The 16,970-nt window shown below is 61.3% G+C and overlaps 1 protein-coding gene across 3 annotated transcripts; it reads right to left on the bottom strand.

Moving 5' to 3' along the window:
* Positions 1 to 1,391: 1,391 nt before the first annotated feature.
* VSTM2L (V-set and transmembrane domain containing 2 like) lies at positions 1,392 to 14,401 on the bottom strand. Of its 3 annotated transcripts, none has more exons than XM_048322051.1 (4): positions 14,210 to 14,401; positions 6,584 to 6,756; positions 5,391 to 5,441; positions 1,392 to 2,769 (listed from the first exon to the last, which is right to left on the bottom strand). In XM_048322051.1, the coding sequence occupies exons 1-4, from the start codon at positions 14,316 to 14,318 to the stop codon at positions 2,458 to 2,460; spliced, it is 645 nt and encodes a 214-aa protein (XP_048178008.1). In that variant the 5' UTR covers positions 14,319 to 14,401; the 3' UTR covers positions 1,392 to 2,457. The 3 variants fall into 3 exon arrangements, with proteins under 3 accessions (XP_048178008.1, XP_048178009.1, XP_048178010.1); XM_048322052.1 differs by having other exon boundaries at positions 6,584 to 6,753; XM_048322053.1 differs by lacking the exon at positions 14,210 to 14,401 and adding an exon at positions 7,618 to 7,774.
* Positions 14,402 to 16,970: the final 2,569 nt, after the last annotated feature.

The following is a 16,970-nucleotide window of genomic DNA, read 5'->3' as shown; positions in this document are numbered from 1 at the left end:
AGGAGCCTTCAGAGCTGCTGTGACAGGGCAGGCAGGGAGGTGAAATACTGCCTTTGGTTTCCGAGCGCCCTTGGGGCTGGTGCAGTTTTCTGGGTTGTTGTAGCACTTGACAAAACTCATCCATTAGGTGCAGATGCTGCATCCAGCCTCGCTCTGCTCAGCTCTGCGGTGGTGGGGACTCCAAGGACCCAGCCTGCCCATGCCAAGGCTTGCCATCGTGCAGGACAGACATGGGATTCAAGGGCAGCACTGTCCCATCACTGCCCAGTGCCCAGGAACCAACCACATCACCCAGCCAGGGCTCTGGCACAGCTGACTGCACAGAGCCCCCCTGCCAGAGCCTGTGATTCACAGTGCTGTCCCAAAGATTCTCCCCACAGCCTCAGCCCCAGCCAGCAGGTGGGTGCTGGTGGTAGGAGAGGCTGTCCTGCCTGTCACAGTCAGCTCCTCTCAGCTTCGTTATCGCCCTTGCTTTATTGGAGGCTGAGTAAATTGCTTTTGTCTGAGGCAGGATAATGGCTGGGAGAGGGACTGCGTGAAAATAGCATTTTCATGAGGCTGGTTCCTCCCCAGCAGTGACTTGCATATTAAGCTCAGCCCCTTCACAAGCCCAGGGCCTTCCCTGCTCAAACCCTCCTCCACCAAGCAGCCCCCAACACACTGGGGTGGGGACCCCCTGGCTGCCTCCACTCCAGCCACCCCCTCTGGGATCAGGGAGCTGAGAAAGCTGTGTCCATCCACCTCCTCCGTGCCCAAACACAGCCAGGACCATGGGGGACCGCCACATCTGGGGCTGGGGGCACCATCCCCCGGCACCAGTGCATCCAGCCATGCACATGGATCTAGCAGGGTCCTCTCCTCAACTCCTGCTCCCAAGATTTCCTATGAACTCAGCAAAATTAATCTCTTCTAATAAAACCTGTTATTGTTGAAGCTCACCTCTGGGTTTTACAAATCACTATGCTGCACAGCAATTTGTTTACTCCCCGTTTGAGGTGATTTGCAGCCTCCTGCCCTCCCTAGCGTGTCCCTGGCTCTTCCTTTTCCTCTGCCGGGGCCTGTTTTTTGCTGCACAGAAAAGGGCTGGACCCCGGCAGCTCACCCAGCCACCCCTCAGGACCCGGCACCCCAAGGCCACAGCGCGGAGCATCCCTGGCTCACCTGGGACCTTGCTGTATCCTGCACCCCTCAGGGCAGCAGCTCCCGAGCTGGGCAAAGCTCCCCAGCTGCGGCTTTTTAATGTTCTGAGCCCTCAGCTGCAGGTGACAATGCTGATGCCCACCCTCATCCCCATCCCCACCAGCCCCAGTTCTGCCCCTTTTTCCTCAAGGCAGTGCCAAAGCCGTGTCCCCTCGCCATGCCAGGGGCGGAGAACGCAGACCCGCAGAGGCTTTGTTTAAAGAGCTTTATTAGCTGCAGCAGGTCTGATGGTGGCAGGCTGGGAGGCAGCAGGGGAGCAGCGCCCGGCACCCGGGCAGGGAGGCTCGGGACCCCCCTCTCCCTCTCCTCAGCTCCGTCCCCAGTGGCCGTGGTCACCCGTGGGGACAGCAGGGACGGGCTCTGCTGTTTGCACTGCGACACAGGAGCCCGTGGGCCAGACCCTGCCCGGGGCAATGCGGTGCTGTGGCCTGGGAGGGAGCGATGCTTGACTGGGAGGGGGCCGAAAGCCACGCCGGCACGGGCAGCGGGACGGGGCCAGGGTGGACGGGGCTGGCGGATGAGCCCCCCATCCTCTGTGAAATGCGAGGGGCAAGAGGAGTGATGGGTGCAAGGGGCCAGCGATGGCACAGCTTCCCAGCCACACACGGAGCACGGGCAACTGCCTGGCTGAGGGATGCCAGAGCGTGCCGGGAGGATGCCAGGGATGTGCCGTGCCGTCCTTCCTCTGCTGAGCTCAGGCCTTGACGTGTTGGGGGCTGCGGGGCAGGCAGGGACAGGGCAGGGCGAAGGGGATACACAAGGGCTGTAGGATGGAGGCTGGAACATAGATACGCACTGTGGGGCTGGAACCGAGCAACTAAACGGGGCAACCTACAGGAAGAGGCGGCTGGGTCTGCGAAGCACAGGGGAGGGCAGGGAGGGTCCCCGCTGGGCAGAGAGCTGGGACACAGCACAGCCCGCGGCACCACGGTGGCAGCGGGCAGCGGGCGCCCACCCGCACAAGGCGGGGGGGATGGGGACCACCACGTGTGGGCACAGGCCCTGGCCCCGGGCACAGCCCCAGCGATGCACCCATGGCACTGACAGGTCCGGCTCCCACAGCGCCCCGAGCCCTGGCACCGCTGTGCCCCCGTGGCTGGGGAGAAACCCGCGGCGCCGCGTGGGAGAGGGAGGTGGGGAGGGGTGCTGGACAAGACGGGATGGTTGAGCCAGTCTCTGGCAGGGGGTGCGGGACCCTTGGTGGCTCCGCTGAGTCCGGGGCGGAGGGGGGCTCCGGCGTCCCCCCACACCGCCCACCTACAGCACACAGGAGGCGTCTGCCGAGCGCTTCTTCAGCTCCTTCCCGGCTTTGTGGTGGTGGTGGTGGTGGTGTGCGTGGGCTGAGCCCGGCGCGGCGAGCTCTGCCAGAGGGGCCTCCCGCAGCTCGGTGTCCTGGGGGTGCCCCGGGCCCCCCGCTGCCTCCACCCGCAGGTACGCCTTCACCTTGTGGTGCCGTGCCTTGCCGTCGCTGGAGTCGATCACCCGGCACTCGTACGTCCCCTCGTCCTCCAGCTTCACCCGCGACAGCCGCAGCTTGTGGGAGATGTTGCTGCCGACCACCTTCACCACCTGCATCGGGGCAGACGGAGGAGGGTCAGGGGGCCCCCAGGACTGCCACTGCCCCCCAGACACCCGGGTCAGTGCCACGCCCGACCGTGTGCCGCCACGCCATGCCCCAGCCTTGTGCTGGGGAGGACACGGTAAAGGTTGGTGAAGTTGGTGCGGGGGGACGCAGCCCTAGCCTGAGCCCACAGGATGATGGAAGCCCTGGCTCGCACCCGGCCACGCAGGGCTCGGAGATCGATGCAGAACCACGCTGGCTAATTAGCTTTTCTACCAAATTGATTCGCTCTCAGTATTTATCACCCAATGAAATTTAAGACTTACTCACTAGCCAGAGCCGCGGCTGCTCTGGGCTGGGTCAATAAATCAGATTTATAACCCACCCCGAGGCCCCTGGCTCTGTTCCCTATAATCACACTGGATGGCAAAGGCCATTTTTCTACTCGCCGCTGCATTTGTTAGCTGAGGATTTTATGGTGTTTGGAAACAGGGCTGGAGAGGGGCAAAACCCACCCCAAACAGCACAGGAGGCAGTGTGGAGACCAAGACCCCTCAATGTCCCCTCAGCCCCATACTGTGGGGGCACCCAGTGCTGGCACATGAAGGCACCTGCCCACGCATGCACATACAAACACATGTGAGCACACACAAGCTGCTGTGTTTCACTGCCCTGCGCACCATGGGTTGCTGAGAGGCAGCTGGTGCTGCAGGTCACAGCCAGAGCCACCCCAAACACCGTCTGAGGGCTGCTCAGAGCCCCCATGAAGCCGTGAGCCCCAATCCTGCATTACTGGGAGTGGGGGTCTGTGGGGACAGGACAAGGCAGGGGCAGGAGCTGCCAGGCCCCGGTGTGAGTGTGCCCAGATGCTGAGACTGTCATGGGAAAGGAGCTTCAAAAAAACCTCTTAGTCGGGAGAGCCAGAAGTCACTGAAATTAATGGCTGGGAAATCTAGAACTAATAAAATAAAACCCCAATTTGCTGGTGCCACCAGTGGCCACGGAGCCGCTACCCAGCAGGTCACTGAGCCCCAGGAGGGAGGATTTTATGACCAGCCATAACTCCTGTGGCTCTGCCAGCACAGGCAGGGCAGCGATGGCCCTCACTGCCCACAGGAATGGGGCAGAGACCCTGGCACGGCCAGGATGGGCAGATTTGCTGTGCCCAGCTCAGCCCTGTGGTGTGCCATTGGATTCAAAGGGGGAAAAAATAAACCCAGACCTATCGTGTTTCACTTCTCCTCATCCCTGCAAAGCATCTCCAGCACCAGGCGTGTTTGGTGGATAACACACAGCCAAAGGGTGCCTGGCACAGTGGCTTCTGCGAGGGATTTATGTCCCCCCTCACTGTTTGACTCTGCTGTTTGTTCCCAGTCACCTGCTGTTGTGGCTGCACCGCAAGTTCCATCAGAACCACCCGTGCTCATTTACCTCCTCCATTCCATAAACACTTAATGATCAAGGACATTTGAAATAACAACAAACAAAAGAGGTTTGAAGCTCCAGCCTCTCCCTGCTGGCTGTATCTGGAGGAGGCAGCAGAGACCTTGAATGATTCAAAATAAATCCTGGTTACACTTGCACACCCATCAATTCCATCCCAGCGTGCAATTAACTGCCTAATTATGCTGAAACATGCGACGGGTAAGCTGAGAGGAAGTGCTGGCCCCAGGATGACTCCATGCACCCACCTTGGCCCTTCCTGCCCCTGAAGCAGGGCTTGGGTGGGATGCAGGGAGCAGCAGCCCCCCGAGCTCAGCAGATGGGGTCTGGCAGAGCCCAGGCTCTGGCTGATCCAGCAGCAGTCCTGGAATGTTGCTGCTTGTGGGGCAGGGAGCCACAGCACCCTGGTGAGGGACAGATCCTGGAGGAACCTGCTTATGTTTGGATATGGATTGTGGGTGTGAGTTAATCAAAGGGGACATGACCTCTGGAGGGGGATTCGTTACCAGCAAGAGAATCATGTGCTGGTCCTGCAGATGGGCGCTGAAAGTCGAGGCCCTCCCTTGGGAATGGTTCTTGCATTTTACCCCTCATAAAAGACTCTTGATCATTTCCCTTGATCATTTCCCGGGGATGAGGGACAGATCCTGGGTGTGAGGGGCACCCATCTGAGAAGCCACAGGTGCTTGACCGACCCCATCCCCCCTTGCTCACTCAGTGAAGGAAAAATGGAAGTGCCAGGAGAGGCTGCCAGGTGACAGTGGGAAGCTTTCCAGCACTGCTCTGTGTCTGTGGCACCCCCAAATGCAGAGCTCCCCGCGGCAGGGAGAGCCAGGGGGGCACGCACCTGGCAGCAGAAGGCCAAGAGTGTTTTATTTAACTGATTAGTCATTCTGCTCACATGAGTCTAAATGGCTTTGGGATGCTAATCCGCTGAGTCAATTGGATTATTTTATCCCTGGCATTAAAGTGTCGCTCAGAATGCCGGACGAGGCTCAGGGTCCAGGCTGTGCCTCTTGGTGCCAGGGATAGCAGGGCACCCCTCATCCTGGTCACCCCCAGCACTGAGCCAGGGCAGACCCAGCTCTCCCACCCTGGTGTTCCCAGCCTGTGGCACTGGGACCAGCAGAATGTCCCAGTGAGCCCTCAAGCGCAGCCCCCCACAAGAACCATCATTCAAACTCACGCTGATTTTTGTTGCCTCCTTCCCAGGCTCCTCTGGTGGTGATGATATCAGCTGTAGGAAAAACAGGGTAGGGGAGACCAGAGAGGGAAGAGAAATGGTCAGCTCAGCCCACCAGACCCCTTCCCACTCCCAGGATGGCTGCCCTAAGCAAGGAGGAAGAGGGAGAAGGGAGAAGGGAGAAGGGAGAAGGGAGAAGGGAGAAGGGAGAAGGGAGAAGGGAGAAGGGTCAGTTCAGCCCCAGCAAAACCAGGCACCCAGGGCAGATGAAGCCACACTGGGTACCCAGGGTGGGAGGAACCAGCAACAGCACAGCAGCCAGGGAGTGCGAGGTGCTCACCCACAGGTCCCACTGCATCTCAGCTCCAGGTGCTCCCCGCAATCCAGGAGTGGGGATGGAGCCCTGACCACTGTGGCATCACTGATGCAGCAGTGACCCCTGCCCCAGGAACTCTGTCCCCATCACTTTCAGCACCTGTCCCATTGCCAATAATCTCCTCCTACAGCCGCCACTGGCTGTGCATTCCCAGCGCCTCCAACACCCCTGACTGTCCACCCTTGAGCCCTGGCAGTGCTCCCCCCCCATCCCAGCAGCACTGCCCTGAGGCTTCTCAATTTATGGCAACACCAGCAGCAGCCCTGCCAAAGACACTACAATAAAGGCTCATTAAAATCCCCAGAGCTGTTTCCCATTCTTTGGCCCTTATCTCTGTGTGAACAGAGAGAGAAATAAAGAGAGGCTGTTTGCCGGACCAGTACACAGGGAAACAGGGGACAAGGGAGGGATGAGCTGGTGATGAGGTAGGCGAAGGTGCAAGCACAAGCACAAAAACAAAGCCTCAGCCTGGGACGGGTCATGGTAATGGGCCAGGCAGCCCCTTGGCTGGCAAGGGCAGCCAGGACAGCCCAGCCCCACTGACCCCAGAGCATCCTCAGTGCAGCTGGACATTGAACAGCCCATGCAGGGTCCTGCACCACAGGACCCCCAGGCTCCTCTCTGTCACAGCAGAGAGGGTGAAACCCTGCTCTGCAGGTCTGATCAGCACCGGGGATGCTGCTGCGAGTTGGGGTCCCTCACCAAAACCCAACAGTGGCTGCAAGCAAAGCCCTTCCCCTGGGCAAGTGCAGGGAAGGGCTTTGCATGAAGGGCTCTGCCTTTCCGTGCTGCCGTGGAGGAGGAGGATGAGGGGCATTACCTGACTGGAAGCCCACGTCTGTTTGTCCGTCCAGTCCTTGTGGTTGCGGACGTACCACCACTGGATCTCGAGGGAGTAGGAGGGGGAGCCGCTGCCGCGGAAGGAACACGCCATCTCCACATCCTCACCCGCCTGCGCCGTCATGTCGTGGGGGGTCTCGGTGAAGAGAGCTGCTGGAGACAGAGCGGGGGCTGTGGGTGCCTGCGGGGACACACCACTGTCCCAGGGAAGGACAAAGCCTCCGGCCACACAGGCAGGGTCACCAGGGGTGCCTGGATCCTTCCCGGTCAAACAGAGCCAGCCCCTACAGCAGAGCAGACAGGTCCCTGTCATACCCAGCTTCTCCTGTCCCACCCAGTGTCCCCTCCCCACCCCCAGCAGAGCTGCCTGGTCCCCCCAGGCACTTTGCAAAGAGCAGGGGGGGGGAAGGGAGGGAGCAGGAGCCTGTGGCCCCCCCGCTCCCTCAGCATCCCTCAGACCTCTGCCCCAGAGCGAGGGCGGGACCCGCCGCACCTCTGAGGTGTAAGAAATAAACAGAGCATGATCGCATCTCACTCAGACCAGGACACAACTGAAAAACAAATCCGCGCTTAATGCGGCCCCAAACAGGCTCCCACACGCCATATGGTTTGCTTTCCTCGCTCAAAACAAATATTGTTCGGAGATGTAATTAGAATTCTTTTCATCTCCTCTGGAGAGATTGTTGTTCCTCGGTACAGACGGCCCCAGCGTGCAGGGCACCGGCAAACGCTGCTGCCGCGATTGGTGCGGTGGCTTCTCCGTGGCACGGCACGGGAACAGGCTGCCAGCCCCCGGCACACCCCGGTCACCGCTTCGGCTGCAGAGGCTGCCCTGTGCCTCCTGTCCTCACTCACCACCTCATGCTGCCGGCACTGCCGGCTCACAGACACAGTGCAGGTCCCACCGGAGCCACCGGAGCCCTCTGGGAGACACAGCCTGTCGGGAGCAACACTCTCTGCAGCCCTGATCCCTCTGAAAACCAATTATTATCAGCCCAGACAAAAAGTTAATACCTCTAATATCTCCCTGTCCCTCTGGACGCATGGAAATCCCATCCACTTATCACTTTCCTTTAATCCATCTCAGCAGGGAACAGAGGAAAATACCCAACACCGGGGTTTACCAAGGCCGGGCGTCCTGGTGGGGTTCCCAGTGCCGCTCCCACATCCCGTTCACCCAGAATGGATTCTGTGGCAGGGAGTGGAGGGAGCCCCAGGCAAGGGAACAGCTCTGGTGACTGAGGGCTGTGGGTGGAGCAGGGGGGTCTTCTTGGCACAGGACAAAATGTTCCTCTGTGCTCCAAGCCCCAGTGGTGCTGAGGCTGTTGTGTCCAGCCATTAACCAGCACTCACCCATCCATTCCCTGGCTGCAACCAGGGAATTCCTGGTTGCAGGAATTCTGCCCCACAGAATTCCTGCTGGCAGGAGCAAAGGCCAAAGCCAGTGGGTCGCAGCAGAGCCTGCACCAGCCCCCCAGACACCACAGCTCCAGCAGCGCAGGCGTGGGGTGATGGCCTGAGGGCTCCAGACGGCTCCAAATTACTGTGAACACAATTAAAATCTGCTTCCACAGACGGGAATTTGGCAGATAAGCTGAGAAAACGCTGGATTGAATCAAGCGCCTTCTTTCTTTCAGATTTTAATTGGGAAGCGTATGTAGTAATTAACCCCCGAGCTCGGGGTACCTCCAAGCACATCCAGAGGAGCACAGATCCTTGTGATGGATACCCAGGGTCATCACCTTTGCTGGGGACTGATGTCTTTCAGATGTGTCCTCCAGCAGCACCGTGTGCCCTCCCTGACGGACGCCGTGGACCCCGGCCCTGGCTGGACAGAGGTGACTCACTGCACCCCCAGCCCTGCCCCTCACAGGGACACGAGTGGAGATCAGGATCCCCCAGGCAGCCCCCAGGCTGGGCACGGACCCTACACTGTGTCGGCCAAGCTGCCTGGACACTGCTCCCATGAACACTGGCCAAGTCACCAACCCTGGCCAGTGCCCTGTCCCTCCAGCGCCCCGGTCCCCTGCCCAGCCCGGCCCCGGCCCTCTCCCCCCGCTGACATTGGCGCGGCGTCCCCACTGCGGGAGGGAGGGGGCCGTCGGGGGCCGCTGCTCCGTGTGCTTTATGGCCTGCTACCTGTCATAAACTGAGAACACCAGGATCAATAAATCTTCCAGGAAACAAAAATCAGGGGAAATAAAATGAACTCAATGGGGAAACACAGATAAACGGAATTGAAAACGCCTGCTGGGACAGCTTGGTGCTCTCATAAACTGGAGACAGACGGGCTGCAGGCTCCCTTCCTGCGGTGGGCACCATCCCTCACCTTCGTCTCACTCTGCACGGGGAGGGGGGTGCTGGCAGCAGGGATGGGGCTGTGCTGGGGCAAGGGCAGGTTGTGCACTGCCCCGACTACCTGGAAATGACCCACAGACCCCTGCTCCATCCCCCTGCCCCGTCCATAGGCCCCATGGAGCACAGAAAGCCATGCAGCCCCCAGGAGCCTCTCCAGGACTCTGCCTGCTGCCTGCCATTCCACAGCTGTGCCAGCTTCCATGGCCCCCCACCACAGCCCCCACAAGGCACCAAGGACAGACACGACTGGAGCAGCGCCACGGGCACGCACTCAGGCTGATGTTTGTGTAAAGGTGTACCGGAGGACAATTAAATATGCATTGGACATTTGCAAAGGACTGTTAATCACCCGGCCAGCGCAGGTTCCTGCTCCGGGAGGGATTTTTTCCCGAAGCCGAGAGTCAGGAGCCTCTTTCTCTGCCCAGCTGAGCTGAGCCCCTCACCGGAGCTGCAGCCGGGCTGGTGGGGTGACACGTGGCAAGCAGGCGGCGGGGCTGGGGCTGGCTCCGTCCCACGCTGGGCAGGAGCAGGGGCTGGGGGAGATGAAACGTCCCTCTGCCCCTGCTCCTGCCCACTGGTGTGTCCATCCGGACCCTGCCCTGCGTCCCTGGTGTGGGGCCGGCTCTGACCTGCTGGGTTTGTGCTGCACCGCTGCAGGAAAAGCAAACGTGTCCAACAGAATCCCCCACCACCGATACTCTCCCCGGGCACCCACATCCCCTCCGGCACTCTCCCCTCCCCAGACATCCATGACCCCAAACACCCTCCGTTTCCCAGGATCCCACGGCGCCCGTGGCTGATGGAAAGCGACAGCCCCGGCTTCAGGGGCACCGTGTCCTGCCGGCAGCAAAGGCACCCGAGGCACATCCCGGCACACGGACAGGGCAGGGACCCAGAGACAGATGGACCCTCCTGGCTGCCACAGGACCCCCCACCCCTTGGCACAGCCTGCCTGAGCAAGAGCCATCCCGGGGATCGGGAGGCACAGGAGGCATCCTCCGGATGGATCCAGAAGAGGCCTGGGCACTACCCCAGTGCACTGGCTGTGTGACCCAGACTGTCCCCACCACGGGGACACCGGATCTGCCAGCGGCTGCTGCTGCACAGGTCGGGCTGCAGCCCCCCTCCCCTCCCCTTCGCACCGCCGCTAACAGCTGTGGATGTGTCTCCTCCTGACAAGCCTGCGAGCGGGGATGCTGACCCCGGGGCGCTGAAAACACATCGCGGTGCAAACCGCTGCATAAACGCGGCGTGACTGCTGAGAGAGGGCAGGTGGCTCCGGCCCTGGCAGCTGAGCGGGCAGAGGGCTTTGGCGGTGAGCGCTGCTCTCCTCCAGCGACCCAGCCATCTCCCTTCCCACGAGACGCGTCAGGCTGGAGCGTTGAGGCCGTGGCTGGGGCCGGGAGGCTCCCACCACACGCTGGGGATGGCAGCGCCATTGCTCTGCCCCTCTTTACTGTCATATGAGCAGCAGAAGGAGCTCAAATTTGCAGCTTGTGAATTAAAAACAAAACAAAAATCCAGCTAACTCAGTGACTGTGATCAGGCCAGCACTCACCTCACCAGGGAGCTGGAATTAACCTTGAAAACTGCAGGTATTTCCAACAATGCCCCATCGCGTTGGGCTGTCCCAGCTCCTGCCCCCAGCACTTCCCACTCCCCTAATGTTTAACCCCCACAGCAAGAGAGATGTCAGTGGTGAGTCACTCCAGACTGGCCCTGGCTGCACAAAGCAAGGGGACCCGCTGCTCCCATCTGGTTCCTGAGGAGTTTCAGTTCTCAGACAATTCCTTCCCAAGGGGCTCGAGGAAGAGCTGTTACTTGATAGTACAAGTAGCAAAGCCCTAAAACGGCCTTTTTTTGACAGCTCCTGGTGGGGCTCCAGCAGTGTGTGCAGCCGTCCTGCAGCCACCACTCGCTCTGGTGCTGCTCTCTGTCAGGGGATGGTTCCCAGCAGGCAGGGGAGAATTCTAAGCAGGAATCATTCCACAGGAATGGGACGGGGCACACAGGAGCTTTGCTCTGCTGAAGATCAGCCCCCCTGGTCTCACACCCAGCACCCAAAACACGAGCCACTGGCACTGGCAGCTGCCACCGAGAGCTGCCCACACCACACACAGGTGCTGGTACCATCCTGCAGAGCTGGCAGTGCCCGGAGCTCATGGACACGGCACCCTCCTGCCCGGCTCTGCCCATCCCACCTCTGCCACCTCATCCCAATCCAGCTTCACACGGAGCATACGATGTAAGGCATCAATGCACCCGTCACAACCGAGCCCAGCTATCATCCCCAGTGCCTAACCGGGCACCCACCGCAGATGGAGCCTTAGGGGGGGGCAGCCAGGCAGGAAAGAGCCCTGCAGGAGGGAAAAAGGCTATGGAACAGAGGAGCTCTGAGAGAGCGAGACCTGTCGAGGATAGGGCCAGGAAGGGCTGTCTGTCCCGAGGTGAACGAGTCCCACTCACACCATGAACCATAATCCCAGAGGAGCCATGAAGGGGAGAGGGCCCAGCAGGTGCCCACCTGGGCATCCATCCAGCCCCCGGAGCAGCCCCTGCTGAAGGAGGCAGCAGTGCAGAGCCTCCAGCTCCCTGGCCCACTCCAGGTCCCCACTCCAGCCCTGCCGTGCTGCCCACGGCTCCAGACCGCGTGCAGCCATGCCGGCTGTTGGTGGATTCCTGCCTCGCTCAGAGGAACGTTATGATTAAAATTAGCTGTCACTGTCCTAACGTAATAATTCCCAGTGTCTGGCCCGTCGTCTGTCAGCCGCTTCAAGGGAAGAGAAAGCCCAGACGTTTGATGAGGAGAGGTGTCAGATGTAATTGCGTTGAATGACTGCACGAACAGCAGCAGGAAAAACACATCGGCATGGAGAATTCCCATCAGGAAGTGTGAAAAAATCCGGCAGAATGCAAAGTGTTTATGAAAGTAATTGATAGAATAATCACCGGGGTGTGCAGGAACGGAGCAGGGCAGCGCCCTGGGGAGCCGGAGCCCCGCTCCCTCCAGCCTCCAGCCACGGCTCTGCTGAGGCGAGGCGATATCGCCTGTACACGATACCGGGAAGAAGCCGGGCTGCTCCTCCTCACAGCACGGCTCCCCTGCCCCACTCCAGAGACAGCAGGCTGGGAAGACGGCTGGAGCTTCCCAGCCAGCGCATGAGAAAGCCGATGGCAGCAGCCCAGCGTGCACAGGCTGCAATGGGGGGCATGAATAATTGAAGGCGCCAGCCTGAGGAGAGAAGGGGAAGAGGCAGCACTATGGGTAGGGAAGGGATGGTGGGAAGAATCCTGCGGCTCAGATGCTCTCACGGGGCAGCTGGAGCCCATCCTGGCTCCATCCTTGCCAAAGGCAGAGCCTTTGCTGTGGGGGCAGGTAAAGGACTTACTTTGATTGTGACTTTTCCCTCCCCACAGCCCCGGCTGCCCTGCGAGCAGAACCTCGCTGTCCACAGTGGGGTGGCAGGATGGGGGAGCCGCCTGTGCTCCAGGGGTGCTCACGGCCACTTGCCGATGCCTGCGGAGCACATGCTGCTCCCGGTCAATTCCCTCGCTGCATCTGGCGTGGACAAGTTAAAAGGAAGAGTGAACGCGCTCCGGGGCTGTGCCAGAGCCTCGCGATGCCGTGGAGGCTCCTCCAGGCCTCCAGCCCCGGGCAGAGATGGCGGCGAGCTCTGGGCGCTGCCTGCTGCGGGCAGAGCCCGGCAGGACCTGCCCGTGCCCACCAGCCCCAGCCGAATCCGTCCTGCTGGCCACAGCCCTTCTCCCACTCCACGTCTCCAACCCGCTGGACTCTCGAGGTGTGGAGGGAAAGCTGCACCAGCCACTAATGAAATGATCAATCTCCGATCTGCTAAACAGCGATTTATACAGGTTTTCAGCACACACAGCTTTTATCAAATTGGTATTCACCTACTGAACACAAATGGCTTATTATACATGACCCACTTATTCACTGCTTTTCAGTATCCTTAATAAAGGTTTCTGTTGTGATTAAGTGAGTTGCTGCAGAACTGCTCGAGTAGCGAGCTGTAATGTGGCTCCAAAGTGCACTCGCCCTCCCAGAATATTTCTTCTCCTTGGCTCCCTGTTCCCTTGCAGCGACCATTTCACTATTTATTTGCCTATTGCTGAATTTCTGAGGGGAGCAGCGGTGGCTAATGGAAGCTCTTCACCCACCTTTCCGTCTGGCACGCCACCCCGCAGGTCTGGAAACTCTCCCGCTGTGATCCCCACAATGCAGAGGCTGATCACCCCTTCCCTGGGCAGGCAGCTACCTGCCAGCCCACGCACCGCTGCGGGACACCGCAAACTGCGGGACACCTCACACCTTTCACCCAGGCATGGCCCGAGGCGTCGTGTGCCTGGCGGCTCCTTGGGGCAGAGAGGGGGGTCTCTCCGTACACGAGAGGCCCCGGAGCTGGGCGGGGGGAAGAGCTGGGACCCGGGCACCCAGCATGTCCCCGTGGTCACTCCTCGGGCTCAGACTGAACGTGCCCGTGTCACTCCACAGAGAGCGAGGAGGGTCTCAGCAGCCTCCTCCGAGGGAGCTTGGTCCCCTGTCACCTTCTCGGTACCCACAAGGGAGCTGCCCCCACGCCAGGTTCCTCACTGGAGGGTGTAGGATGCAGGAAGAGGTTCCCCTTCCCCAGCCCCGGTGGATCCCAGCGGGCTCGGCAGCACAGACCCGCCGAGCCACCGTGCACCGGAGGGAGCGGAGGAGCGGGAAGCGGCGGGGGAGCCCCGCTGCCGGGGCGTGGGGCACCACACGGCGGGGCGGGCGGCGGCACCGGGAGATGCACCGGGAGGTTCACGGACGCGGGGTGCGGGTGGTGGCGGCGGCATCGTGAGACACACGGAGACGGGGTGCAGACGGCGGCGGGCACCGGGAGGTTCACGGACACGGGGTGCGGGTGGCTCCAGGCACCGGGACGCACCGTGCAGAGCCCCCGACTCTGCAGCCCAGCGGCGAAGGCAGAGGCCGCCCCCCGGGCTCCGGAGACGGGAGCGGCGGAGCCCAACCCCAGCTCGCCCCGGCTGCCCCCCGCTCCTCGAGCCGCCGGCGCGACGGACCGCGACGCGGGGCTGCCCTCGGCGGCGGAGCCGGACCGGGACCCCCGAACCCCCGCACCCGTCCCGCTGCCCGGGCAGGAGCCGCCCCGACCCGCCGCCAGCCCCGCGGGGCACCGAGCCCCGGGAGCTCCCGCCGCTCAGCCGCCCCCTTTCCGAGCCCCGGCCGCCGCCTCACCGCTGCCCGCCGCCGGGGCGTCCCACGGGGGGTGCCGGGAGGCGGCGCCGAGCTGCAGGTAGAGCCCCAGGTAGTGGAAAATCCCCAGGGCCAGGGCCAGGGCGCCCATCTTGCCGCGGGCGCGTCCGTCCCGGGGGCGGCGGCGCCGCCGGGCCGAGCCCTGTCCCCGGGGCTGCGCCGCGGTCCCGGCGCCGCCGCGCTGCGGAGCTCTTCCCTCGCGCGGAGGGCGCCGCGCGCCGAGGCGGTGCCGCGGCTCGCCCGGAGCCTCCCCCGCCCGGCGGAGGGATCCCGGCCCGCGCGCACCCCCCAAGTTTTTTTCCCACGGTTCATTCTTAAACTGCGCGGGGCGGGGCCGGACCCGCCGCGCCCCCGCGGGACCCCCGGACCCGCCGGGACCCCCCCCGTGCTGCCCCGCCGGGACCACCCCCACCCCGTACTGCCCTGCGCCCCTGGGAAGCCCCGGCACCGCCGGGATTCCTCGCACCGCCCCAACCGGACCCCCCTCCGCACTGCCGGGACGTACCGGCACCGCCGCGCCCACTCGGGACCCCTCGGCACCCCCGGGACCCCCCGTCCCGCCAGGACTCCCACGCCTCGCTGGGACCCTCCGCACCGCGCTGCCGGGATCACCCGCACCGCCAGAGCCCCGCGGCACCCCCAGGTCCCACAGAGGGAAAGGTGTCTCCCCGGCATCCCCGCCGGCCCCGCTCCCCGCTCCCCGCAGGGCGAGACCCCCGGGCACCGCCGGTCTCGGCGGGGGAGGTTTCAGCACCCAGGACAGCGCCCGGCGCAGGGCGCGGCTCCGCCCGAGCAGCCCGGTCTGGCACGGCCCGGTCTGGCACGGCCCGGTACCGCTCAGCCCAGTGTGATCCAGGTCAGCTCAGCACGGCCCCAGCGCCTGCAGATGCAGTGCCGGAGGGGCAGTGCCCGGCAGGTGCGGTGCCCGGAGCTCCGGCTTCACTGACAAGGGCCAGGGCCCATCTGGGGGCAGTTTGAGGGGTTTTAGAAACGTTACGGGAAGAGAAAGGACGCGCGTCCCCACATGTATCCTGATCGCTGTCCTAGACTGTGCAAGATTTGTCTCAAAACGAAAAACCTGGAGCTGGGGTGGGTTGCAAGCTCACATGCATCCTGAGAGCCCGGCTGGAGTGTGGCTGGTAGCACCAGAGAGAGGTGGAACGGGCACCCTGCTCCTGCCACGAGCAGGATTCCAAGGAATGGGTAAGATCCCGATGTCCCTTTGGGTGCACAAATCCTAAGGCCAAACCCACCGACAGCACCAGCACTTGAGCTGCACCTCACAGCGGGTCACAGCATCAGCACCTGTGCAATTCATACACCTCTTCTGAAAAGCCTAAAATTCACCAAGGGGCCTGGGGGTGCCAAATTCCTGTCCTAAACACTGGCCTTAGCACCAGGGGAGGCACAGAGCAGACGTCACTCACACGAGAGTATCTGTATGCAACAGAGCAATCAAAAGGATATTATTTTCTCTCTAGATAAACAGAAAAAATCAGATTATTTCAGGTGTTTTCTGCTATGAGATGACAGATGTTGGCTACAAAGAGATTTTTTTAAATTGGATTTGAAAATACTGTCTTTCCTCACCCTTCCTTTGGCAGGGCTCCAGAAGAAGGAGTGGGGGTATTCTTCCCATTCCTCTCCAGCAAGGCAGGTCCCTGGCCAGGAGCTGTGCTGCCTCATACCTGCGTTACTAATCAATAATTAAAAAAAAAAAAAAAAGTTGTACCTGCTGCAGCATTCACTGCATGTCAGAATAAAGCCTGGCTCAGAGCAGAGCATTGATCTCTGCCCAAGTTCATTACTCCCTCTGGAGATAAAAGCGGAGGGAAGGAGGGAGCAGCGGTGACAGACAAATGGGTGTCACGGCCATGCCCGGCTGCATTCAGAAGTTCCCATGGCTGGTTGGAATCAGAGGGTCCTGCTCCGGGGTGGCAACAGCAGCAGTGGCAAAGAGTCCTGAGGTAAAGCTGCCGGGAGCTGCTGAGCAAACACAGCTGTGTCAGGGAGCAGCTCTGGGCTGGATCCTGACAAAGCAAAAGCGTCAGATCTCCCAGAGGCACGTGTGGAGGCAGAACCCACCCACTGAAACAGGGAGATTCATGCACCAAAGGATGGGGTTCATGAACCTCCGAAATAGGGGGGTCTTACACTGAAAGACAAAGTTCATGTACTGAAAGACAGGGTTCATGGACAGGGTCAAGTGCAACAGAAGCAGCAAAGGCCAAGCACTCGTGTGCCCCAGATTTTGGGTGATTGGCCCAGTCTTGTGGCTGCTGTCTGGCCCAGGGTGCATCCTCTGCCATTGGCTAGCAAGGAAATAAAAACAAACCCACACTGAAGTGGCAGCTACAGACTGTGGTCCCCCAGACTTGGCACCCCACTTTGAGAGGCACCCACCACAGGCATAGCCAGAGCAGGAGCTGGCAATGTCACCCAGTGGAAACTGCACATCCCAGGCATGGGCAGGGATTCTCGGCTCAAATCCAGCTCCTGCACCCTGACACGAGGGCAGCACAGCCCCCACTGGAGGCCGAGGCCCTGCAGCTGCACCTTGAGGGCTGAAACTTGCCTGTGCACCATCAGAGATATTTAAATCATGCCAGGAGGAAGCAAAGAGCATAAATTCCTCTTGAAGCTGGGAACACCTCCAGAGGCAGAGCCTGAATTAAGCCCCATTTCCAGAAGATTTTCTGCCATCACAGTGGATGAAAAACGGGTACTGGGGCCGTGCAGGGCC

The sequence above is a fragment of the Corvus hawaiiensis genome, chromosome 17 (assembly GCF_020740725.1).
Source record: "Corvus hawaiiensis isolate bCorHaw1 chromosome 17, bCorHaw1.pri.cur, whole genome shotgun sequence".
In the NCBI taxonomy this organism is placed as follows: Eukaryota; Metazoa; Chordata; class Aves; order Passeriformes; family Corvidae; genus Corvus; species Corvus hawaiiensis.
The sequence above is the reverse complement of the archived record's forward strand: the minus strand, read 5'-3'. Positions and strand labels throughout refer to the sequence as shown.

Excerpts from the sequence above, each read along its gene's own strand:
- VSTM2L (XM_048322051.1), bottom strand. The coding sequence starts at position 14,318 with ATGGGCGCCCTGGCCCTGGCCCTGGGGATTTTCCACTACCTGGGGCTC. Across the intron at positions 5,442-6,583 it reads AGACGTGGGCTTCCAGTCAG|CTGATATCATCACCACCAGA; the intron begins GTAATGCCCCTC and ends TTTTTCCTACAG. Across the intron at positions 2,770-5,390 it reads AGGAGGCAACAAAAATCAGC|GTGGTGAAGGTGGTCGGCAG; the intron begins GTGAGTTTGAAT and ends GCCCCGATGCAG.